Consider the following 25101-nt stretch of genomic DNA (forward strand, 5'->3'; position numbering starts at 1 on the left):
TCACCCGTCCTTCCCGCGGGCACGACAGAGCTGGCACCGCACCCGGAGGGCAGCAGGGGCCCCGGGGTCTTCTCGCTGCCAGGTAAACGGGTCTCCCCACCACCCACCCCTGACGGGCTGCAGGCAGCGTCGCCTCCTGCGGAGAGAGTAGGTCCCCTCCTTTCCAGGGGCCAAGGCTCCTCCACCCACACCGGAGCATCCGGAGGACCAGCTGGGGCCAAGAAGGGCTGACCAGGATCCTTGAGTCTGCATTATTCCGAAGGGGACCTCCAGGCAGGCTCAAGGCACCTGCCATAAATGGCTCTCGCTCTGCGTTGACATCAGAAGGAGAGGCAGAAGAGTAGCTCAGTAGGCAACATGCATTTCCTCAAAGGGAAGGAAAATGTTCCCTGTTTTTCTTGTAGGAGTCGTCTCTGGAATTATTGAACCTGCTAATTGTCTAATTCTCTGTAGAGAGAGTGCGTGTACAGTTATAAGCATCTTGGTAAATTATAGTGCGCTGTGAGTAAGATGATTTCCAATATTTGAACTAGTTATGTGCGAGTAAATTTTAGCGACTCTTGTATGCAGGCGTTAAAACTCAGGGGCATCCTCTCTCACCGCCTGTATCCTTTCCCCCGCCCATCTTTCAACAAGATTCAACTCGACGTCAGGCCCTTAAGGCCTAAATAGTAATGGATTAGAAAACGTCACTAACCTAATATTGCCGAGTCTCTTTAATGATATAAAACTCTTCAGCACGTCTGGCGATGCTGCTTACCTAAAACAGCTCGTGCCCCACGTCCTTGCATACTTCAGGTTTCTTTGCAAAAGCTTGAAAAGAGGCTACATTAGAATCCATTCAAAATAAAGTATTGACCTGGTTTTCTCTAGATTCCCTAGAGGCTTGCAAAATGTGGCAGCATATTAAGTACCTTGGCCAGAATTCTTAACCTGGGGAGTCCATGATAAGGTTTCCATGGATAGAATTCAGGATGTCTGTGAACTTGGGTGGAAAAATTTATTATTTCACCGACTTTTGAAATGGAATGTAGGCAAGAGCCACAGTAGTATCAGCAGTAGCTATGATTTGCCCCCAGTAGATACTGCTGATACTTTTATATCACATGACTTGTTGCACATATTTCAAAATGTTATCTATACTCAATACCATGTCAAAATTATGGCAGTTATTAGATGACCACTTGTTACTTAATAGGTTAATAAAAAAGCACATATTGTGTCCCACAACTTTTTATAAGTTTTAACTGAAAATGAGGGTGATAGTGGGATCTGTGAGGATTAAATGACATGATATATATAAAGTGCTTATGTTTGCAAAAATGCTGAAAAAAATAAGTGCTTAGCATAGAAACTAGCAAGTTAGAAGCAATAAATGTTACTATTTTACTGTATACAGAATTTTGACAGACAGCAAGAAAGGTATTAGACTTGTGTTTTATTGCCATATACTGGTTTTTATTTTCGTGTTTTCTTTTACCTTGTTTTTGAACTAAAAGTCCACAGTTCACATAATGTTCACTCTATGTTTCACATTTCTATGGGTTTTGACAGATGTCCAATAACATGTATCCTCCATTACCGTAGTATACAGAATAGTTTCACTGCCCTAAATATTCCTTGTACTACACCGATTCATCCTCCCACTCTTGTTCTCCTGGTAACCACTGACCTTTTTACTGCCATTGTAGTTCGCCTTCTTTAGAATGTCATATAGTTGGAGTCTTATCTGTTCAGACTGGCTTCTTTCACTTAGTAATATGCAGTTAAGATTCCTCCATATCTTTTTGTGGCTTGGTAGTTCCTTTATTTTTATTACTGAATAATATTCCAATGTATGGATGTATCTCATTTTGTTTATTCATTGATTGAGGGGCATCTTGGTTGCTTTTAGTTTTTGGTAATTATGAATAAAGCTACTATAAATATTCTTGTGCAGATTTTTGTGTGGGCATAAGTTTTCGGTTCATTTGAATGAATACATAGGAGGACAATTGCTGAATTGTATGTTAAGACTACATTTAGCTTGGTAAGAGACTGCCAGACTTCTCCCAAAGTGGCTGTGCCATTTCGCATTCCCCATCAGCAAGCGATTCTCCTGCCTTAGCTTCCCAAGTAGCTGGGATTACAGGCGCCCACCACCATGCCCGGCTGATTTTTGTGTGTGTGTATATATATATATATATATATATATATTTTTTTTTTTTTTTTTTGAGAGACTGGGTTTCACCATGTTGGCCAGGCTGGTCTCAAACTCCTGACCTCAAGTGAACCACCCACCTTAGCCTCCCAAAGTGCTGGGATTACAGGTGTGAGCCACTGCGCCCAGCAAAGAAGTTCTGTTGCTCCATGTCCTTGTATTTGGTATTATTCAGTTTTTGGATTTTAGCCATTCTCATAGGTGGGTAGTGGTATCTTGTTTGAATTTGCAATCCCCTAATGATATATGATGTTAGATACCTTTTCGTATGCTTATTTATCATCTGTTTATTTTCTTTGGTAAGGTGTCTGTTCAGATCTTTTGTCCATTGAGTTTGTTTTCTTATTGCTGACTTTTAAGAGTTCTTGGTATATTTTGGATACCAGTCATTTATTATGTGGGTCCCCAACCTCAGGGCCAGGACCAGTACCTATTAGGAGATGGGCCACACAGGAGGAGGTGAGCAGTGGGGCAGTGGGCAAAGCTTTATCTGCATTTACGGCCACTCCCCATTGCTTGCATTATCACCTGAGCTTCACCTCCTGTCAGATCAGTGGTGGAATTAGATTCTCATAGGAGCATTGAATTGTGAATTGCGTATGTGAGGGATCTAGGTTGCATACTGCTTATGAGAATCTAATGCCTGATGATCTGTCACTGTCTCCCATCACCCCCAAATGGGACTGTTTAGTTGCAGGAAGACAAGCTCAGGGCTCCCACTGATTCTACATTATGGTGAGTTGTATAATTATTTCATTATATATTGTAATGTAATAATAGAAATAAAGTGCATGATAAGTGCAATGCACTTGAATCATCCTGAACCATACCCCACACAACCCCATCCATGGAAAAATTGTCTTCCATGAAACTGGTCCCTTGTGCCAGAAAGGTTGGGGACTACTGCTTTTGTTTCACAAATATTTCCTCCAAAAAAATAACCAAGTATTTCTTCCAAGTCTGTGGCTTGTCTTTTCATTCTCTTAACAGTATCTTTTGCAGAGCAGAAGTTTTTAATTTTAATGAAGTCCAACATTATTTTTTCTTTCACGGAGTGTGCTTTTGATATTGTATTTAAAAACTCATCACCTAATCTAAGGTCACAAGGATTTTCTTCTGTTATTTTCTAGAAATTTTATAGTTTTACATTTTATATTTAGATTGGTGATCCATTTAGAACTAATTTTTTCATATAAAGTATGTGGCTAGATTTATTTATTTATTCATTTTCATAAGTGGATATCCTGTTGTTCCATTAACATTTTCTTTAAAAGACTATTCTCACTGGGTGTGGTGGCTCACACCTGCAATCCCAGCGCTTTGGGAGGCCAAGTCAGGTGGATCACCTGAGGTCGGGAGTTCAAGACCAGCCTGACCAACATGTAGAAACCTCATCTCTACTAAAAATACAAAATTTGCTAGGCATGGTAGCATATGCCTATAATCCCAGCTACTCAGGAGGCTGAGGCAGGGAATCACTTGAACCCAGAAGGCAGAGGTTGTGGTGAGCCGAGATCGCGCCATTGCACTCCAGCCTGGGCAACAAGAGTGAAACTCCGTCTTGAAAAAAAAAAAGAAAAGAAAAGACTATTCTTTCTCCATTGAGTTGCTTTTGCTCGGTTGTCAAAGATCAGTTGACTCTCTTTCTAATACCATACTTTTTAAATTACTGTAGCTTGTTAGTATTCTGGACTATTCTAGGTCTTTTCTGCATTTCCATGTAAGTTTTAAAATCGACTGATATCCAAAAAATAACTTTGGGCTTTTGATTGGGACTGTATTTAATCTGTAGCTCAAGTTGGGAAGTACTGATATCTTAACAAGATAGAGTCTTCCTATCCATGAACATGTAATATCTCTCTATTTGATTTCTTTCACCAGAATTTTGTAGGGACATTTTAAAAACTATTTTGATAATTACATTTTAATATAATTATATTTCTTTCTTTCTTTCTTTTTTGAGATGGAGTCTCACTCTGTTGCCAGGCTAGAGTGCAGTGGCATGATCTTGGCTCACTGCAACCTCTGCCTCCCAGGTTCGAGTGATTCTCCTGCCTCAGCCTCCCAAGTAGCTGGGACTACAGGCACATACCACCATGCCCAGCTAATTATTGTATTTTTAGTAGAGAGAGGGTTTCGCCATGTTACCCAGGATGGGCTCAATCTCTTTTTTTTTTTTTTTTTTTGAGACGGAGTTTTGCTCTTGTTACCCAGGCTGGAGTGCAATGGCGTGATCTCAGCTCACCGCAACCTCCGCCTCCTGGGTTCAGGCAATTCTCCTGCCTCAGCCTCCTGAGTAGCTGGGACTACAGGCACGCGCCACCATGCCCAGCTAATTTTTTGTATTTTTAGTAGAGACGGGGTTTCACCATGTTGACCAGGATGGTCTCGATCTCTTGACCTCGCGATCCACCCGCCTCGGCCTCCCAAAGTGCTGGGATTACAGGCATGAGCCACCTCGCTTGGCCCTGAGCTCAATCTCTTGACCGCATGATCCACCCAGCTTGACCTCCCAAAGTGCTGGGATTATAGGCATGAGCCACTGACCCCAGTCAATTATATTTCAATATAACTGGCTTCCTTTGGAATCTGACATATTTCATTTTATGCATTTTTAAATATGTCTCTCAGAAGATATCCCGAGCTTCCTCAGTCTATCAAAGGGGTTAATGACCAAAGAAAGATTAAAGAAGTGGTAATTCTGGTCTAAGCTATCATTCAGTGAACAATTTGTATTCTAGAAATGTGGAGGTGGATGAGTGAGGATACTTTCTTGTATTGTCTTGCCAGTTTAACATTTATTTTTCCTAAAAGAACCAGCATCTCAATAGAGTTGGCATTATCCATAGTGTGACTTTTGTATTATTTTTTTCTGAGATGGAGTCTTGCTCTGTCATCCAGGCTGGAGTGCAGTGGCACGATCTTGGCTCACTGCAACCTCTACCTCCTGGGTTCAAGTGATTCTCTTGCCTCAGCCTCCTGAGTAGCTGGGATTATAGGTGCCCGCCATCACACCCAGCTGATTTTTGTATTTTTAATAGAGATGGGGTTTCACCATGTTGTCCAGGCTGGTCTCAAACTCCTGACCTCAGGTGATCCACCCACCTCAGCCTCCCAAAGTGCTGGGATTACAGACATGAGCCACTGTGCCCGGCCAATAATAGTTTTTTTGCAGGGTTGTTGTATTAGTCAGGGTCCTCTAGAGGGACAGAACTAATGGAATATATATACACATATATAAAGGGGAGTTTATTAAGTATCAACTCACATGATCACAAGGTCCCACAATAGGCTATCTGTAGGCTGACAAGCAAGGAGTTTCAGAACTGAAGAACTTGAAATCTGATGTTTGAGGGTAGGAAGCATTCAGCTCAGGAGAAAGATATAGTCTGGGGCTGAGCGCAGTGGCTTATGCCTTTAATCCCAGCACTGTGGGAGGCTGAGGCAGGCAGATCACTAGGCTGGGAGTTGGAGACCATCCTAGCTAACACTGTGATACCCCGTCTCTACTAAAAATACAAAAAATTAGCCAGGTGTGGTGGTACACGCCTGTAGTCCCAGCTACTCAGGAGGCTGAGGCAGGAGAATTGCTTGAACCTGGGAGGTGGCAGTTGCAGTGAGCCAAGATCGCACCACTGCACTCCAGCCTGGGCAACAGAGCAAGACTCCCATCTCAAAAAAAAAAAAAAAAAAAAAAAAAAAGAATGAGAGTCTAAGCCATTCTCTCTTTTTCACATTTTTCTGCCTGCTTATATTCTAGCCATACTGGCAGCTGATTAGATTGTACCCACCCAGATTAAGGGTGGGTCTGCCTTTCCCAGCCCTCTGACTCAAACGTTAATCTCTTTTGACAACGCCCTCATAGACACACCCAAGATCAATATTTTGTATCCTTCAATCCAATCAAGTTGACACTCAGTATTAACCATCACAGTTGGTATAAGGATTAAAGAGGGTAATAAAAAAAAAAAGAGGGTTATACATTTAATTAATTAATTAAAGATAATTAAAAAGTAGTAAATTGCTCAGCACAATGTCTACCATCTAGCATGTTGTTATCTATTTTTATTTTTTATTTTATTTATTTTTTTTGAGATGGAGTGTCACTCTGCCACCCAGGCTGGAGTGCAATGGCGTGATCTAGGCTTACTGCAACCTCCACCTCCCTGGTTCAAGCGATTCTCCTGCCTCAGCCTCCCAAGTAGCTGAGATTGATAACAGGTACACCACCATGCCTGGCTAATTTTTGTATTTTAGTAGAGACGGGGTTTCACCATGTTGGGTGCGCTGGTCTCGAACTCCTGACCTTGTGATCTGCCCACCTCGGCCTCCCAAAGTGCTAGGACTACAGGTGTGAGCCCCTCAGCCCAACTTTTAATTTTAAAGTTTTTTTTTGAAGCATGGCCTTGCTCTGTCACCCAGGCTGGAGTGCAGTGGTGCAGTCATGGCTCACTGCAGCCTCAACTTCCTGGGGTCCAGAGATCCTCCCACCTCAGCCTCCCAAGTAGCTGGGATCACAGGTGTGCGCTACCACACCCAGCTAATTTTTTGTATTTTTAGTAGAGACGAGGTTTCACCATGTTTCCCAGGCTGGTTTCAAACTCCTGAGCTTAAGCAATCCATCCACCTCAGCCTTCCAAAGTACTGTGATTACAGGCTTGAGCTACCACGCCTAGCCCCAGTAGATAATTTTAAAATACTGATTCTTATTACTGAGAAAAGAAATATGCTCAAACCTATTACTACTGCTTCATCAATGACTAGAAATTTGCGTTCTCTAGGCTGGAAAATTGTGTCCACGGGTGCGGTGGCTCATGCCTGTAATCCTAGCACTTTGGGAGGCCAAGGTGGGCAGATCATGAGGTCAAGAGATCGAGACTATCCTGGGCAACATGGTGAAACTCTGTCTCTACTAAAAATAGAAAAATTAACTGGGCATGGTGGCATGTTCCTGCAGCCCCAGCTACTCGGGAGGCTAAGGCAGGAGAATCGCTTGAACCTGGGAGGGAGAGGTTGCAGTGAGCCAAGATCATGCCACTGCACTCCAGCCTGGCGACAGAGTGAGACTCTGACTCAAAAGAAAAAAAAAGAAAAAAAGAAAGTTGTATCTTCTGCTCTGAGTTAGAAGAGGGAAGGATTGTAGAACTCTGAGGCAGGCCTACTGTTTATACTTGTTCCTCCATATGCATTGTCAGCTTTTAAGCATTGGTTAGGTAGTATGTTTTTTATGCTTATTAGTTCTTTGCCAAGTGTTTAATCAAAGACTGTCTTAAATTTACTAAAAGTGAAACAAAAAATACTTTTCTTCTCTAAATTGCACGTGGTTCCTTTTCATTGATTTTAAGGAAATGAAATGTTTCTTGCCTTGTTTGTTTTTTTGTTTGTTTGTTTTTGTTTTGAGACGGAGTTTCCCTCTTGTTACCCAGGCTGGAGTGCAATGACGTGATCTCAGCTCACCGCAACCTCCGCCTACTGGGTTCAGGCAATTCTCCTGCCTCAGCCTCCTGAGTAGCTGGGATTACAGGCACGCGCCACTATGCCCAGCTGATTTTTTTGTATTTTTAGTGGAGACAGGGTTTCACCATGTTGACCAGGATGGTCTCGATCTCTTGACCTCGTGATCCACCTGCCTCGGCCTCCCAAAGTGCTGGGATTACAGGCGTGAGCCACCGCGCCCGGCTGCCTTGTTTGTTAAAAGAACAAAACTCATTGATAATTTTCCGTTTTTGTTCTAGAGAGAAATTTCATCACCTGTGCTACCTTCTGAAAGCAAACTAGGACCAGAGGGAGGATTATCCTTGATCTTTGAAGACCAAAACTAAACTGAAATTTAAAATGTTCTTCAGGGGAGAAGGGAGCTTGACTTCCACTTTGGTAATAATTTGTTTCCTGACACTAAGGCTGTCTGCTGGTCAGAATTGCCTCAACGAGAGTCTAGAAGATGTTGTCATTGACATCCAGTCATCTCTTTCTAAGGGAATCAGAGGCAATGAGCCCATATATACTTTAACTCAAGAAGACTGCATTCATTCTTGCTGTTCAACAGAAAACATATCAGGTAAATAGTAGTTTCCTGAATCCTTTGTTCCATGTGTTTTGTGACTTCAGTAGCTGGGGGATGTGGCTGAATTGCTCATACCAGTGACTCTCAATAGGGTATAAATGTAAGTGACATAATCACTGGAGAATTTTCTACAAGTGTGCCCTCCCCTCCCCTAAGCTGAGTCAAAGTTATTGATGAATGTATGTCTATATCCCTCCAGTGACTGGGTAAAGAAGAGGTTGAGAATCATTGGTGTTATATCCCAACTGGTATCTAGAATATTGAAAACAAAAATCCTGTTGAAATGCTTAGCTGCTATCATCATGGAGTATTGGAATACGGTGTGATACTACAAAGAAAATGCCAACAGAGAAAAGGAGTTGAGACAAAAAAAATAAAATTCTTATCTCATGGGAAAATCAGCATTTGATCTTTAAGTTGGAAGCATAAAACCCCCACTTCTTCTCCTTCCTTGGAGCTCGTGGCATAGGATAAGTCAAAAAAAACACTGACTACTAGGTAACCACAGCTTCTAGAAGTCTAATGGGATGAGGAGTCATTTAGACTGACCCATTTTCTTTTTTATTATTATTGTTTTTTCATAAATTTTTTTTATAGAGACAGGGTTTCACCATGTTGGCCAGCCTGGTCTTGAACTCCTGACCTCAGGTAATCCACCCGCCTCGGCCTCCCAAAGTGCTGGGATTACAGGCATGAGCCATGGTGCCCAGCCTAGAATGACCCATTTTCATGACACAGGAGAAACTGAGACCCATAGGTTTGAACCAGGCCTTTGCATATTTTATTTTAGGATTTAAATCTTGGAACTGAAAAGAGAAGTATACTATGTATCTTAGTAAAACAGTGGTCTTTTTTCAATTTTACTTATGACCCTGTTTGAATTCTCTAAATGAAAAAGAAAAATTTATTGAGTACCTAACACTTTACTAGTTGCTAGAGAGAAAACAGTGAATAAGATGGACAAGGCCTTGCCATCAAGGAGCCTGGAAAAGCTCATGAATGGCCGGGCATGGTGGCTCATTCCTATAATCCCAGAACTTTGAGAGGCCAAGGCAGGAGGATTGCTTGAGCCCAGGAGTTTGAGACCAGCCTGGGCAACATAGCAAGACCCTGTTCTCTGTAAAAAGTAAAATATTAGCTGGGTGTGGTGGCACATGCCTGTCGTCCCAGCTACTTGGAGGCTGAGGTAGGAGGATCGCTTGAGCCCAGGGGGTTGAGGCTGCGGTGAGCTTTTTGTTTGTTTGAAATGAAGTCTTGCTCTGTTGCCCAGGCTGGAGTGCAGTGGCGCAATCTCAGCTCACTGCAACCTCTGCCTCCCAGGTTCAAGCAATTCTCCTGCCTTAGCCTCCTGAGTAGCTGAGATTATAGGCGTTCACCACCATGCCTGGCTAATTTTAGCTATTTTTAGTAGAGACATGGTTTCATATGTTGGTCAGACTGGTCTTTAACTCCTGACTTCAAATGATCCTCCCGCCTTAGCCTCCCAAAGTGCTGGGATTACATGGGAGAGCCACCACACACGACCTGCAGTGAGCTTTGATAGCAAAACTGCACTCCAGCCTGGGTGACACAGCAAGACCTTGTCTCAAAAGATACATACTTGGTCTTTGTCTCCAGTTCCTGGCACAGAGCTCCTAAAAACCTTGGAATTTCCCAAGTGATAGGAGCATGTCCTTGGTTATTCGTAACCAGCCACTTTCAACTCTACTTGAGTTTGTGCTACTGAGGTTTCACCTCAGGGGACAGGCTGGAGATTGAGTTCAGTCACAGTGGCCCATGACTTAATCAATCATGCTTGTGTAATGAAACCATCATAAAAACCCCTAGATGATGGGGGAGCATCCAAGTTGGTGAACACATCCCAGTGTCAAGAGGATGATGCACCCCAATTCCCCAGGGGCAGAGTCTCCTGTACTTGGGACTCGAGGAGCCTCTTTTGGCTGTTCATCTGTATCCTTTATTATAAGCTGTAATAGTAAATATAGCATTTTCCTTAGTTATATTAGTTGTTCTAGCAAATTATCAAATCTGAGGGGGTAGGATCATGGGAACCCCTGAATTAGTACCAGCCACATCAGACAGAAATGTGGGTAACCTGGAGACCTGATACTTGCTACTGGCTTCTGAAGTGAGGGCAGTCTTGTGATACTGAGCCCACAATCCATGGGGTCTGATGCTAACTCTGGATAGTTGGTGTCCAGATTGAACTGAATAGTAGGATATGCGGTTATCGCCGGAACACTGGTGTGGAGAAGACACCATATACTTGGTGTCAGGAGGAAAAGTCCCTTCAATGGTCTCATTGAGCAGTGTGCTTTGGAACACTTTATGCAAGTAATTTATGGAAATGACAGAGGTTTAATTTAAATTTCTAGTTTTTCTTTAAATGTTGACATCAACATTTATGTGAAAAAGAAACATCACCTGCAAGCAGGACTGAATACTGTAAGTGTGGGTATTTATAGGCATCAGCAAAGCCCTGCATTTCTCCTCAATTCTAAGAAATGAGGGTTTGCTGTTTTATTCTATAAGCCGAAGTCCTATTACTGCTTTACTACAAGCAAAGGTACTTGGGACCTCAGTTAAGGATCTCAAACATTTTCCTCACTTATTGAGCAATGGTTTAACCACTAAGGGTTCAAAGGCACTTTGATAACTTGATGATACTCTAGAAAAATGCACATAGGCCAGGCACAGTGGCTCACGCCTATAATCCCAGCACTTTGGGAGGCCAAGGTGGGTGGATCACGAGGTCAGGAGACCAGCCTGGCCAAGATGGTGAAACCCCGTCTCTACTGAAGAAAAAAAACAAGAATTAGCTGGGTGTGGTGGCAGGTGCCTGTAATCCCAGCTACTCGGGAGGCTGAGGCAGAGAATTGCTTGAACCTGGGAGGCGGAGGTTGAAGCGAGCCGAGATCGTGCCACTGCACTCCAGCCTGGGTGACAGAGCGAGACTCCATCAAGAAAGAAAGAGAGAGAAAGAGATAGAGAGAGAGAAAGAGAGAGAGAGAAGAGAGAGAGAGAAAGAAATATAACATAATGGGCATAATATCTTACATACAATTTTGAGGATTATGGACAGAGCAAGACTCCATCAGAAAGAAAGAAAGAGAAAGAAAGAAAAAGGAAGGAAGGAAAAGAAAAATGCATGTAACATGATGAGCACAATATCTTACATACTATTTTGAGCTTTATGGACCCTCCCCTTTACCTAAGTGCCAAAAAGACTGATATTTCTGGTATCACATTGTTGAGAAAGAAAAATCAGGAGTACCCCTCTTATAATCTGAGTAATGGGGATATGACATGATGAACCCCCTGCCGAGGCTAAATCTTCTTTCCCTTCTGGGGAGTTGGAGTTGATCTCTCACCATTGCCTGACTAGCAGCAGTGGTGGTGATGGTCAACAAAGCATGTGTTTTTAATTATTAGCCTATGTGCCTCTTAACCTTCAACCCAAATAGGGATATGCTGACCTCCCAAAGATGTGAGACTGTACCAAATTGAGGACAAAATCAAATCTAGGCCATGATGAGTAGAGAGTTTAATTTCTGTTGGACACAAGAGGAACAGAAAAGGAAGCCAGCAGCTGGGTGCGGTAGCTCATGCCTGTAATCCCAGTACTTTGGGAGGCTGAGGGGGGTGGATTGCTTGACCCCAGGAATTCAAGATTGGCCTAGGGAACATAGTGACACCCTGCCCCTACAAAAAACAAAAAATTCACTGGGCGTGGTGGTGCACACCTGTAGTCCCAGCTATTGAGGAGGCTGAGGTGGTGGGAGGATTGTTTGAGCCCAGGAGATCAAGGCTGAAGTGAGCTGTGATTGTACCACTGCACTGCAGCTTGGATGACAGAGCAAGACCCTGACTCAAAAAAGAAAAGACACCAGAAATTATAGTTAAGAGTGAAAAGTGAGGAAGTGGCCCGGCTTGGTGGCTCACGCCTGTAAACCTGTTACTTTGGGAGGCCAAGGCAGGTGGATCACGAGGTCAAGAGTTCGAGACCAGCCTGGCCAATATGGTGAAACCCCGTCTCTACTAAAAATACAAAAAGCCAGACGTCTCTACTAAAAATACAAAAAATAGCCAGTAGAAACCCTGTCTCTACTAAAAATACAAAAATTAGCCTGTAATTTCAGCTACTCGGGAGGATGAGGCAGGAGAACCACTTGAACCTCAGAGGCGGAGGTTGCAGTGAGCTGAGATTGCGCCACTGCACTCCAGCATGGGTGACAGAGTGAGACTTCATCTCAAAAAAAAAAAAAAAAAAAAGGAAAAGTGAGAAAAGGAACACAGAAAAGCAAACCTGACAAGGAAAGAGGGGAAACTGGAAGAAAAACAAAAAGAACGGTACAGATAAAAATTAAAGGATAGACTATTCCATACACTACTCAAATCCTTGTGGAAGGAGGCGTGACATCGAGGATATCTTACTGACTCCACTCATGGCTTTATAGGCATCTGAGATGCTTTCAGAAGCCAAGAGATGGCCAGGTGTGGTGGCTTACACCTGCACGCCTGGCTGCAATCCCAGCACTTTAGGAGTCCAACAAGGGCAAAGAGCTTGAGCCCAGGAGTTCAAGACCAGCCTGGGCAAGTTAGGGAGACTTGTTCTCTACAAAAAATACAAAAAATCTGGATATGGTAGCTTGCATCTGTAGTCCCAGCTACTCCGGAGGCTGAGGTGGGAGAATCTCTTGAACCTGGTGGAGGTTGCAGTGAGCTGAGATCATGCCACTGTACTTCAGCCTAAGCAACAGAGCCAGACGTTGTCTCAAAAAAAAAAAGGCCAGGCGCAGTGGCTCACACCTGTAATCCCAGCACTTTGGGAAGCCGAGGTGGACAAATCACCTGAGGTCAGGAGTTGAAGACCAGCCTAACGAACATGGAGAAACCCCATTTCTACTAAAATACAAAATTAGCCAGGTGTGGTGGCAAACTCCATCTCCAAAAAAAAATAAAAAATAAAAAAAATCCTAGTTTTGTAGGCAACATGCAAAGCAGTGTGAGCACATGCCTCCTTCTCTCCATCAGGCCTGCTCAGGGTGTGACTTCGGTCACATCAATGTGAGAGAGCCTCTTCACAGTCTGTTTGGTGCTTGTTGGCCCTGACATCCACAGTGAACATCAATCAGTGTGTGGTTGTCTTCTGTCTTCATAGCACAGGAGTGGTCAGGGCTTGATGATGGCAAAGTGGTCAAGCTTGTGGGGATGCTCTTCCCAGGATATTTGGGCTGCCTTGGGAGCCACAGTGTCTGGGGCTGCTGGAGGTGACATGCAGGTCTTTGTGTGTGTGTGTGTATGGTTGTGGATGCCTTGCAGCCCTGCCTTCTTGGCCTTTAAAGCCTTTGCTTTGGCTTCTACTTAAGGAGGGACAGGAGCTTCCTTCTTCACCTTCAGTGCCATCTTGTGGAAAAAAAAAAAGAGCTAAACCCAATGTTTCTAAAAGTCGCCTTAAGCAACTAAACTAAGGAAAAGGAAATGATTCAGCAGTCAGCAAGCAAGTGAACAAAATGAACAAAGGTGTTTGTGTTGGACGCCAGAATAAGTGAAGTTTTTCCTGCTTGCCCTACTCTTTAGAAAATCTCATTTCAAAATCATGCTTATAAGACCTTTTGTTACAGGGGACAAAGCATGTAACTTGATGATCTTCGACACTCACAAAACAGCTAAACAACCCAACTGCTACCTATTTTTCTGTCCCAGTGAGGAAGCCTGTCCATTGAAACCAGCAAAAGGACTCATGACTTACAGGATAATTAGAGGTAATAAAAGCATTATACTTCTTTTGTGATTAGAATAATGTAAGAATATGGTTTATGTGAAAGATTTTCTACGAGAGTCTAAATGAAACTACCAAAAGGGATCATATCTTAATATAGAAAATTCTAGTATATTTGTTATTAAGTTCCCGTTATAATCACATTATCTGAAATCAAACTTGTTTATGTTCACACCTCCCTGAACGCAGCCAATCTCGTCTGAAATCAAACTCACCGGATTTTGTTGTCTAGGCCTGAAAGGAAATTCATTCAAGAAATATTTATTGGCCGGGCATGGTGGCTCACGCCTTTAATCCCAACACTTTGGGAGGCCAAGGTGGGCGGATCACAAGGTCAGGAATTCAAGACCAGCTGGCTAATATGGTGAAACCCCATCTCTACTAAAAATAAAAAATGATTAGCCAGGCTAATGTTTGTATTATTATTATTTTTTTTTTTTGAGACGGAGTTTCGCTCTCGTTACCCAGGCTGGAGTGCAATGGCGCGATCTCGGCTCACTGCAACCTCCGCCTCCTGGGTTCAGGCAATTCTCCTGCCTCAGCCTCCTGAGTAGCTGGGATTACAGGCACGCGCCACCATGCCCAGCTAATTTTTTTGTATTAGTAGAGACGGGGTTTCACAATGTTGACCAGGATGGTCTCGATTTCTCGACCTCGTGATCCACCCGCCTCGGCCTCCCAAAGTGCTGGGATTACAGGCTTGAGCCACCGCGCCCGGCCTAATATTTGTATTTTTAGTGGAGACGGGGTTTCACCATGTTAGCCAGGCTGGTCTGAAACTTGTGATCTCAGGTGATCCGTCCACCTCGTCTTCCCAAAGTCCTGGGATTACAGCCGTGAGCCACCGCGCCCAGCCTAAATTTTTCTTTTAGAAAGTTGTCCCTCGGTCCACCTGCAGCAGGCAGGCAGGAAGGCAGGCAGTTCCTCTGGCTGTCCAACTGAGAGGCGCCAGCTGAGCTCGAGGTTTGGGCTTTTGCGTCCCGGCGGAGGGGTCTGCGGCGGCTGAGGAGGCGGCGCTGATCCTGGGAGGAAGAAACAGCTACGGCGGCGGCGGCGGCGGCAGCGGCGGCGAGTAAAGGGGAGGCGGCGGGTGATGCGGTGACCGCTGCGACAGGCCTAGGAGCGGAGTGGGCCCCGGCCCTCAGCCCGTCCCACCGGACCCGCTCTCCTGAACTCTCCATCTTCTCCGGCCGAGCGCGATCGCCGAGGCGGCCTCAGGCTCCCTAGCCCCTTCCCCGTCCCTTCCCCACCCCCGTCCCCGCCCAGGGGGCCGCCGCCACCCACCTCTCACCAAGGCTCCGAAGAGAATCCACAAGATCCAGATTTAAAGAACCATGGTATCGCAGAACACTCAAGTCCTTACCCTTGGAATTGAATGACCTGGCCCGTGACCCTCCAGCACAGTGTCCAGCAGGTCCTGTTGGAGATGATATGTTCCATTGGCAAGCTACAATAATGGGGCCAAATGACAGTCCCTGTCAGGGTGGAGTATTTTTCTTGACAATTCATTTCCCAACAGATTACCCCTTCAAACCACCTAAGGTTGCATTTACAAGAATTTATCATCCAAATATTAACAGTAATGGCAGCATTTGTCTTGATATTCTGCGGTCACAGTGGTCTCCAGCACTAACTATTTCAAAAGTACTCTTGTCCATCTGTTCTCTGTTGTGTAATCCCAGTCCAGATGATCCTTTGGTGCCTGAGAGATTGCTCGGATCTACAAAACAGATAGAGAAAATACAACAGCATAGCTCGGGAATGGACTCAGAAGTATGCGATGTAATTAAAGAAATTATTGGATAACCTCTACAAATAAAGATAGGGGAACTCTGAAAGAGAAAAGTCCTTTTGATTTCCATTTGACTGCTTTCTATGAGCCCACGCCTTATCTTCCCCTGTGCACATGTTTACCTGATACAGCAGTGCTGCGTGTTGTACATACTTGGAACGACAAACTAGAAATACTGTACTTCTGTACCAACATTGCCTCCTAGCAGAGAAGTGTGTGTGTGACAAGTCAGTTCTACAGGCATTACCTAGGTGTGAGACTAAAAGCTTTCCTTATTGACTTAAATTTGGATAACAGCAAGGTGTGAGGGGGAGGTGGATATCGTGTGTGCTTGGATGGGAAAGAAAAAGCTCCACTCACCTGTAGGAGATTATTTTTAAGTGGAATCCATTTAAACTCAAAACAGTTATGAAAAGCAAGGTGAAGAACATGAAGTTGTGTCTGTATTCATTTTATTTCGAAGGAGCTACGTCTTAGGTGAAAGTTATGACCAACCAGATTAAACTCTACCCACATCCTGCATTTTAAGGTCTAAGTTTAACTGGTCAACATTTAAATGGATTGGAGCTATTAGTACATCAAATGTAATGGGCTTTGTTCCCAACTCTTTTACATCTTCCTACCCCTTCAACTTTTGGCCTTTCAGCCCTTCTTTCTCTTCCATAGTCTTTGGTTTGTATGTGATTTCTCAGTTAATACATAGCTAATAGCTCTTATTTTTCTTATGTTTTTAACTGCTTAGGTCTATTTGGATGTAAGGGTGAAAATTCATCTGATGGAAATACTTGTGTATATTTAAAGACCCAGTTGCTCCTCTGGAGCTTGTACGTTCAAGAATGATTAATCTGTGTAATAAACTGATTACTACAGTCATTACATACAATTTTGTGTGAATAGGCTTTCTGATTTTTAAGAAGTTTGTCTAGCTGAGATTAGTGGTGGATTTTCTCCCACCCCTGAAATGTTCACTTATACTGGTTGCATTTTAAAATCATGAAACAATTTCAGTTACATAGTAAAAAGGATATCCTAAGAGTAATTTTATTAAACAAGATAGAGGCACAAGCTTAAGAGCATTTCCATGAAACTTGACACATGCAGCATTCCAGGAACATGACTGTTACATTCAATAAGAAATTTGCTTTATTAATGAAACTAAGCTGCATTTCACCAAAATCTTGTGACATTCCCTTGGTACATAGTACATAAAACACAAAGGCATTGCTAGTTGGTAAGTTAAGCCTCTGTGATTGTAATTATAAAAGAGCAACATTGACTAAACCTGGGAAACGAGCACAATTTTGTTTTGGAGAGTCTGCGTAATTACTTTGCACTAACATTTGCAGGATGTTCATCCAATTTTAAATTGTACTGTATGTGGCTTTCTGAAGTCTTCCCTTGACTCTAGTAAAATGTAGCTTGAAACCTGTAAAAAAAAAAAAAAAAAAAAGTTATCATACTCCTGATTTTTAATATTCTACTTGTTCATTTATTCAATAAATAACAAATATTATTTAGCATCTTCTATGTGCTAAGTACTTTTTATGCCCTAAGGATACAACGCTACACGTGAAAAACAAGGTTCTGGCTGAGTATGGTAGCTCATGCCTATAATTCCAGCACTCTGGGAGGCTGGAGGATCATTTGAGCCTAGGAGTTTGAGACCAGTCTGGCCAACATGGTGAGACCTCATCTCTAAAAAAATGTTAAAAATTAGGCACGCATGGTGGCATGAGCTTGTAGTCTCAGCTACTCAGGAGGCCAAGGTGGGAGAATCCCTTGAGCCCGGGAGGTCAAAGCGGCAGTGAGCTGTATTCATGTTACTGCACTCTAGCCTAGATGACAGCGTGAGACTCTGTCTCTAAAAAAAATAGGAAAACAAGGTTCTCCCTTCCGGAACTTGTGTTTTAGGGGAGAGAGACAATAACCATAATAAATAAATAATCAAGAAAAGTATAGTCACTAGTGCTATAAAGAGAATTGAGACAGAACCCTAAAATAGACAGTAAGTGAAGATTTAACCCCTAAACTGGGATCTGAACAGCAAGGAGCCAGATGTGAGGAGATCAAGGGAAGACCATCCAGGTCCAAGGTCCTCAGGCAGAATGATTTGAAGTGTTTGAAGAACCAACACTCCAGTCCCAGCTGGTTGACTCATTGTGAAATATACAGAGAGTGATATATAAAACGGCAGGGAGGGCCAGATCACATAACACCCTGTAAGTCACAGGAGAGAGTTTTTTGTTTTGTTTTTTGAGACAGAGTCTCACTCTGTTGCCCAGGCTGGAGTACAGTGGCAGGATCTCAGCTCACTGCAACCTCCACCTAGCTGGGACTATTGGTGCATGCCACCATGCCTGGCTAATTTTTGTATTTTTAGTAGAGACAGGGTTTCACCTTGTTGTGTCTCAAACTTGTCTCAAACTTCTGACCTCAGGCTTGTCTCAAACTTCAGACCTCAGGTAATCCACCCACTTCAGCCTCCCAAAGTGCTGGGATTGCGGGTGTGAGCCTCCGCGCCCAGCCGGGAGTTTTTATCTTAGGTGTGTGGTGGGAAGCTGTTGTGAGTTTTATTTTTACTTTTATTTTTTTGAGTTGGAGTCTCACTCTGTCGCCCAGGCTGGAGTGCAGTGGTGCAATCTCGGTTCAATGCTACCTCCACCTCCCGGTTCAAGTGATTCTCCTGCCTCAGCCTCCTGAGTAGCTGGGACTACAGGCAAGCATCACCATGCCTGGCTAATTTTTGTATTTTTAGTAGAAATAGTTTTGTCATGTTGGCCAGGCTGGTCTCGAACTCCTGACCTCAAGTGATCCGTCCACCTCAGCCTCCCAAATGCTGGGATTATAGGCGTGAGTCACCATGCCTGGCAGAAATTTTAAAGCAGGCATGTTATGTGGTGTTTTAAAGGTGATTTCTCAAAGCTGACCATAGCTGCCTTCTTGGGAATGAACACTGACACAGCAGCAAAGTGAAAATTGAAAGACTGTTTAGGAGCCATGGGTGAGACCCGGGTGAAGGCACAGGGAGTGGCAGGCAAGATGGAGAGAGAAGTAGACATATGGGCTGTTCCAAAGTAGAGTTGACAGGATCTACTGGTGGTATGGGTCTGGGGGACCAGAAAAAGAGAATCGTCAAGGCCAAGTCCTAGTTTTTGCCTTGAGCATCTAGATGAATGGTGATGCCATTTGCTGCATTAGGGGAAACTTGAGGAGGAGTTTTATGGTTGTGGGATGGAATCTAGGGCTCTCTCTTGACCGCATTAAGTATGAGGTGCTTTGGGGAATGATACTGTCCAGCGTGCCTGGGTGTTGACACTGCTTTGCCCTCTGGCTGAGGCTGTGTCTGAGTTTTGTTCATGTGCTGGGAAACTTGATGTGTCAAACACCCCCTGAAATAGGAGCATGAAGAACACAGTATTTGTGTAAATAATTGCTATTGAACCCCTATGATGATAGAAATTATAGCGGAATTTGTTTTCTAATACTTCTGTAGTGTTGTTGCTTTCATAATGCACATATAAAAGAGAATGTGTGGGATGAAGATCTTTGCCAATGGAAATGGGGAAAAGGGGAATTTAGCATGTATGTAAATCTTGGGGCGAGTGTGAAGGTAATGAAGTAAAATAGAATTAAATGGTTCTTATGGCTGCCACCAGGGGGCAGTGCCAGCCCCTGAGCAGGTTGATGGACACCTAGTGACAACATGGCACCAACCCTGGACATAGTATGCAAAGGACTGTTTATATCTACAGGATGTGTGCAAGTTGTATTTGTAATTCTGTTTATGAATCTGTCCATGTTGATGAATTCAGATTACCCCATTAAAAATGAATCATCTGCCTCCTGCCTGGAATGAAATTAAATATGAATATGTTTGGTGGTTTGTTTCTGGAAGAACTATTTCTTTTTCTTTACTTTCTTTTTCTTGAGACAGTGTCTCACTCTCTTGCCCAGGCTGCAGTGCAGTGGTGCAATAATGGCTCACTGCAGCCTCTTCCTGGGCTCAAGCAGTCCTCTTCATTCAGCCTCCTGAGTAGTTGGGACTACAGATACGCACCAGCATGCCAGGCTAATTTTTAAAAATTTTTGTAGCAATGGGGGACTCAGTATGTTGCCCAGGCTGGTCTCAAACTTCTGGCCTCAATCAATCATCCTGCCTTGGTCTCTCAAAGTGCTGGGATTACAGGCGTGAGCCACCTTGCCCGGCCTCTATTTCCTATATCCAGTTGACTAATATTTACAGACCAGGTGTTTGAATGACGACAGTGGGTTCTGTTCATTCTATAAAACCATTGCTATTTGGTATTATTTAATCTTTTATTGTTGGCGTTGGCAGCTTCATGGCATGCCATTTGTACCAAGGACTGGAAGAATGGGAGAATTCAGACATAGAATAAATTGAGAGTCTGTTTGCTCAGCTGGGGTCCAAGTAATAGTCTCTCATTTTTCGACTCAGTGAAGTTGTTTGAAAATAAAACTCCAAAGAGGAGTTAAGGGTGCAGAGCTGCTTTGCAGCTCTCTTTGTGGCTTGTCTCTGCGTGACTGAGGGGAAGCACCACGCCCCAATGGCAGACATGAGTGGATGAGGCAGATGGAGCAGGTGTGGAGGACTCCTGTGTGGTTCTAGGACCTCTGCCAACAGAGGAATCTTATCAAGAAGTGGGGCCGGCTCTAGCTTTGCTTTATTTATGAGTTGTGTGCTTGAGAAAGAAAACAGCTGTTTTGGTCATTCTTGTCAATGGCCATATTTAAGTTCTGATTTCCCACATATCACAGAGTGTTTACATAAATAGTAGTCTTTTTCTTTTTTAACTTTAAAATGAATTATAGGCCAAGCATGATGGCTCACACCTGTAATCCCAGCACTTTGGTAGGCTGTGGATGGATTGCTTGATTCCAGGAGTTCAAGACCAGCCTGGGCAACATGGCAAAACTCTGTCTCTACAAAAAATACAAAAATGAGCTGGGTGTGGTGGTATGGCACTGTGGTCCCAGCTCCTCGAGAGGCTGAGGTGGAAGGATCGCTTGAACCTGGAAAGTCGAGGCTACAGTGAAGTGTGTTTGTGCTACTGCATTCCAGCCTGGGTGACAGATCAAGACCCTTTCTCAATATATATATATATATATATATATATATATATATATATATATATATTTAAATATATTTCATTTGACCCAAATCTATTTTAGAGTAGAATGCTATATCCTAGAGCAAATGTCCACCAACTTTTTTTTGCCAAGGGCCAAATAGCATTTTAGGCTTTTCACACCAGTATTTTAGGTTTAGAAATACAGAAATTTGAATTTCATATACTTTTCCTGTGTCATATAATATTCTTTTGATTATTTTTCAGCCATTAAAAGATGTAAAAACTGGCTGGGTATGGTGGCTCACCCCTGAAATCCTAGCACTTTGGGAGGCTGAAGCGGGTGGATCACCTGAGGTCAGGAGTTTGAGACCAGTCTGGCCAACATGGTGAAACCCCATCTTTACTAAAAATTCAAAAATCAGCCGGTTATGGTGGCACACACCTGTAATCCCAGCTACTCAGGAGACTGTGGCAGGAGAATCGCTTGAATCCAGGTGGTGGAGGTTGCAGTGAGCTGAGATCACGCCACTGCACTCCAGCCTGGGCGACAGAGTGAGACTCCAACCTAAAAAAAAAAAAAGTAAAAACCATTCTTAGCTTGCAAGTCATACAAAGACAGAAGGTAGGCCAGATTTGTCCATCAGGCCATAGTTTGCTGAGCCCTGTCCTAGATGAATGAATAAGTGACAGCGCCAAGGACCTCTTAGAGGGGTAAGGCCTTAGAGAACAGTCACAAGAGGGCACTAATCCAAAGCTGCCTCTGGATCTGTTTGTAGGAAAGAGGAGACTGAGGATCAGTTTAGAAGCTGGCATGGAGGTGAGTTGAGGAAGAGAAAGGAGAAGAGCAGGAGTGAGTGGACTGAGAAATGCCAGGACATCCTCTGCTTCTTTCCTTGTGTTTTCTGCAGTTCTAATCTGCGTGAGATGGTTAGCCTAGCAGCAGAGTAATACACAGCAATTCACATGGTCATTCCTTGCACTTGATTGCTTGAACAGGCCTTTCCAGTTTGAGCTGTGATAAATGGGGTGTGTGATCAGGAGCAAAATTCTAAGCTTCTTGGTGCAGGAGCAGGATGTGGGGCTGGTTTCTCCTCAGCAGGCATCGGGACTGTATGGTTTTCTGCTCTATATGTCTACAATGTGGTCATCATGATTTCAAATATTGGTCCCATCATCCTTATGACCTAAGACATTGGCTCCAAAATTCTAATTTTCGAGAGTCCTAGTGAAATCTCCCAGATAGCCTCTGTCCTCTGAGCACAGTGCGGGGATGATATGTCCGTTTCGTTGTTGTTGTTCGAAGGATTCCTCAACCTTCTGCTGCTGCTGTGGCCTCGGTGCTCAGAGGAGAGACCAGACCCTGCCTGGTTTCTCCTCCTCCTCCCTGTCAGAGGCACATCACAGCGATTCTTCCTCCTGTCCTGCTCTATCATCTCATTTCCCACAGCTTCCACATACGTTTCTTGCCCGCCCTGTGCCCCCACTGAAATCTTTCTTGATTACTCGGTCCCGAATTGTCATCTCTGTCTTAGTTGGCAGAAGCCCACACCTTCCCCCGCATTCTCCCTGCCATCCTCTCCTGCTCAGGTCACCCTCCTGCCTACTTTCCCTGGCCTTGGCCCCTTAGGAAGGTGGAGAACCCTCTCCACCTTCCTAAGCCTCTTGCTGCCCTGCTGAGCCCCTCCAGCTTCTCTGCTGTGCAACTCCCACCTTTTCCTTAATTCGCCTGGTCCTCCTCCACACATTTCTCTTTTCTTCTGTCCTCTCATACTAGAAATAAACCACAGCATCTGGTAGAGAGGCGGTGTTATCAGATTCTCATTTAGCAATTTGTGTTTTTCCATTTTGCACACATTTCAATGAAATGTCAAGTATCAACAGTTTGGAGATTTTTTGTTTTTATGAGACAGGATCTCCCTATATTGTCCAGGCTGGTCTCGAATTCCTGGCCTCAAATGATCCTCCTGCCTTAGCCTCTCAAAGTGCTGGGATTATAGGTGTGAGCCAACATTCCCAGTCAGTTTGGTGATCTTTTAAGCAAGCTGATATGTTTGCATTTTTTTAACCTACCTTAGCATGGAGTTATATAAGTTTTCCTTTTGTTATCCATACATTTTCAGATTTTCCATCTTTGACCAGAACTGATTTGCCAAGCCAAGAGTTAGCCCAGGAAGATTCTCTCTTACATGGCCAGTCTTCACAAGCAGTCACTCCGCCAGCCGATCATCATACAGATTATTCAAAGCCCACCAATATCTCATGGAAAGACACACTTTCTCAGAAGTTTGGATCCTCAGATCACTTGGAGAAACTATTTAAGATTGACGAAGCAAGTGCCCAGCTCCTTGTTTATAAAGAAAAAGGCCATTCTCAGAGTTCACAGTTTTCCTCCAAACAAGAAATAGCTCATGTGCTGCCTGGAAATGGGAGTGCATTCCCAAATACAGTGGCAGTTAATTCTCCACGTACCACCTCGGCTACTCCAAAGCCCACCGTCCTTCTACCCACCAATGCTTCAGTGACACTTTCTGGGACTTCCCAGCCACAGCTGGCCACCACAGCTCCACCTGTAACCACTGTCACTTCTCAACCTCCCACGACCCTCATTTCTACAGTTTTTACACGGGCTGTGACTACACTCCAAGCGATGACTACAACAGCAGTCCTGACTACCACCTTTCAGGTACCTACAGACTCGAAAGGCAGCCTAGGAACGATACCATTTACAGCAATCTCCAACCTAACTTTGAACATGGGGAATGTGTATAACCCTACTGCATTTTCTACGTCATATGTGGAGTCTTCCACTATGAATAAAACTGCTTCCTGGGAAGATAGGGGCGCCAGTCCAGGCAGTTCCTCCCAGGGCAGTGTTCCAGAAAATCAGTATGGCCTTCCATTTGAAAAATGGCTTCTCATTGGGTCTCTGCTTTTTGGTGTCCTGTTCCTGGTGATAGGCCTTGTCCTCTTAGGTAGAATCCTCTCAGAATCGCTCCGCAGGAAACGTTACTCAAGACTTGATTATTTGATCAATGGGATCTATGTGGACATCTAAGGATGGAACTCAGTGTCTCTTAATTCATTCAGTAACTAGAAGCCCAAGTGCAGTGAGTTCCTGCTGACTTGCTGGTCTCAGCAGGAGGTTGTATTTTGAAGACAGGAAAATGGCCCCTTCTGCTTTCTTTATGTTTGGTTTTTGAGGAGGAGTGAAGTGGGAACCAAATTAGGTAATTTGGGTAATCTGTCTCTAAAATATTAGCTGAAAACAAAGCTCTACCTAAAGTAATAAAGTATGATTGCCATATAAATTTCAAAATTCAACTGGCTTTTATGCAAAGAAACAGGCTAGGACATCTAGGTTCCAATTCATTAATATTCTTGGTTCCAGATAAAATCAACTGTTTATATCAATTTCTAATGGATTTGCTTTTCTTTTTATATGAATTCCAATAAAACTTATTCCAGATGTAGTTCCTTCCAATTAAATATTGGAACAAATCTTTTGTTACTCAGTAATGTTCTTGTAAGTAGCATGTCCAGCTGGATAACTTTCCATTTATTTCCACTAGCAAAATGATTATGTGATGAAAATATGTTCCAAGTTAAAATGACAACCCCCCTTTTTCCCATTAGTGAGCAAAGAGCTTCACTTGGGAGAATTCTAGCAGAATGTAAGCCTACATGGAGACAATGACAAGTCAGTTCTGATAAATGGCCAAATCCACTTCAGGTCTGTTCTAGTTAACCTTTTAAAAAAAGTATTATAGACATTTTCTAAACTTGTACTAAGTTAAACATATACCAATATTATTTTATATCCTTACCTAAATTGACCAGCAGTCAGCCTAATCTTAATTTAGAACAACACTAGAAATAATAGATAACATTAAGATTATGCTACAATTTTTATTGGTTAGCAACTAAAATTTCTGAGAAAGACTTTTAGTAAAGTCTTCCAGATAAGTTATAGATGAGGTAGCAGAGTCTGGAAGTCCCCTGGGTCAGTCTGACACCTGTTTTCTCTGGACTTCAATTTGCTTATCTGCAAAACAGGAAATTTGGTCCTTTACAAGTGTCACCAGAGGTTTTTGTTTGTTTTTGTTTTTTTAACAGATTCTTATTCTGTCGCCTGGCTGGACTGCAGTGGTGCGATCTCGGCTCACTGCAACCTCT

General features: G+C 43.4%; 1 protein-coding gene and 1 pseudogene across 2 annotated transcripts; both read left to right on the plus strand.

Moving 5' to 3' along the window:
- Positions 1-24425, plus strand: LOC110568519 (MANSC domain-containing protein 1-like). Of its 2 annotated transcripts, XM_064377660.1 has the most exons (5): positions 1-82; positions 7936-8074; positions 8177-8258; positions 13889-14029; positions 23049-24425. In XM_064377660.1, the coding sequence occupies exons 2-5, from the start codon at positions 8036-8038 to the stop codon at positions 23981-23983; spliced, it is 1197 nt and encodes a 398-aa protein (XP_064233730.1). In that variant the 5' UTR covers positions 1-82; positions 7936-8035; the 3' UTR covers positions 23984-24425. The 2 variants fall into 2 exon arrangements, with proteins under 2 accessions (XP_064233730.1, XP_064233729.1); XM_064377659.1 differs by having other exon boundaries at positions 7936-8258.
- On the plus strand, positions 15355-19722 carry LOC110568520 (ubiquitin-conjugating enzyme E2 D2-like; annotated as a pseudogene).
- Positions 24426-25101: the final 676 nt, after the last annotated feature.

Source organism: Aotus nancymaae, unplaced genomic scaffold (assembly GCF_030222135.1).
Source record: "Aotus nancymaae isolate 86718 unplaced genomic scaffold, 86718_ANA_hifiasm-v0.15.2.pri h1tg000016l, whole genome shotgun sequence".
NCBI classification, from domain to species: domain Eukaryota; kingdom Metazoa; phylum Chordata; class Mammalia; order Primates; family Aotidae; genus Aotus; species Aotus nancymaae.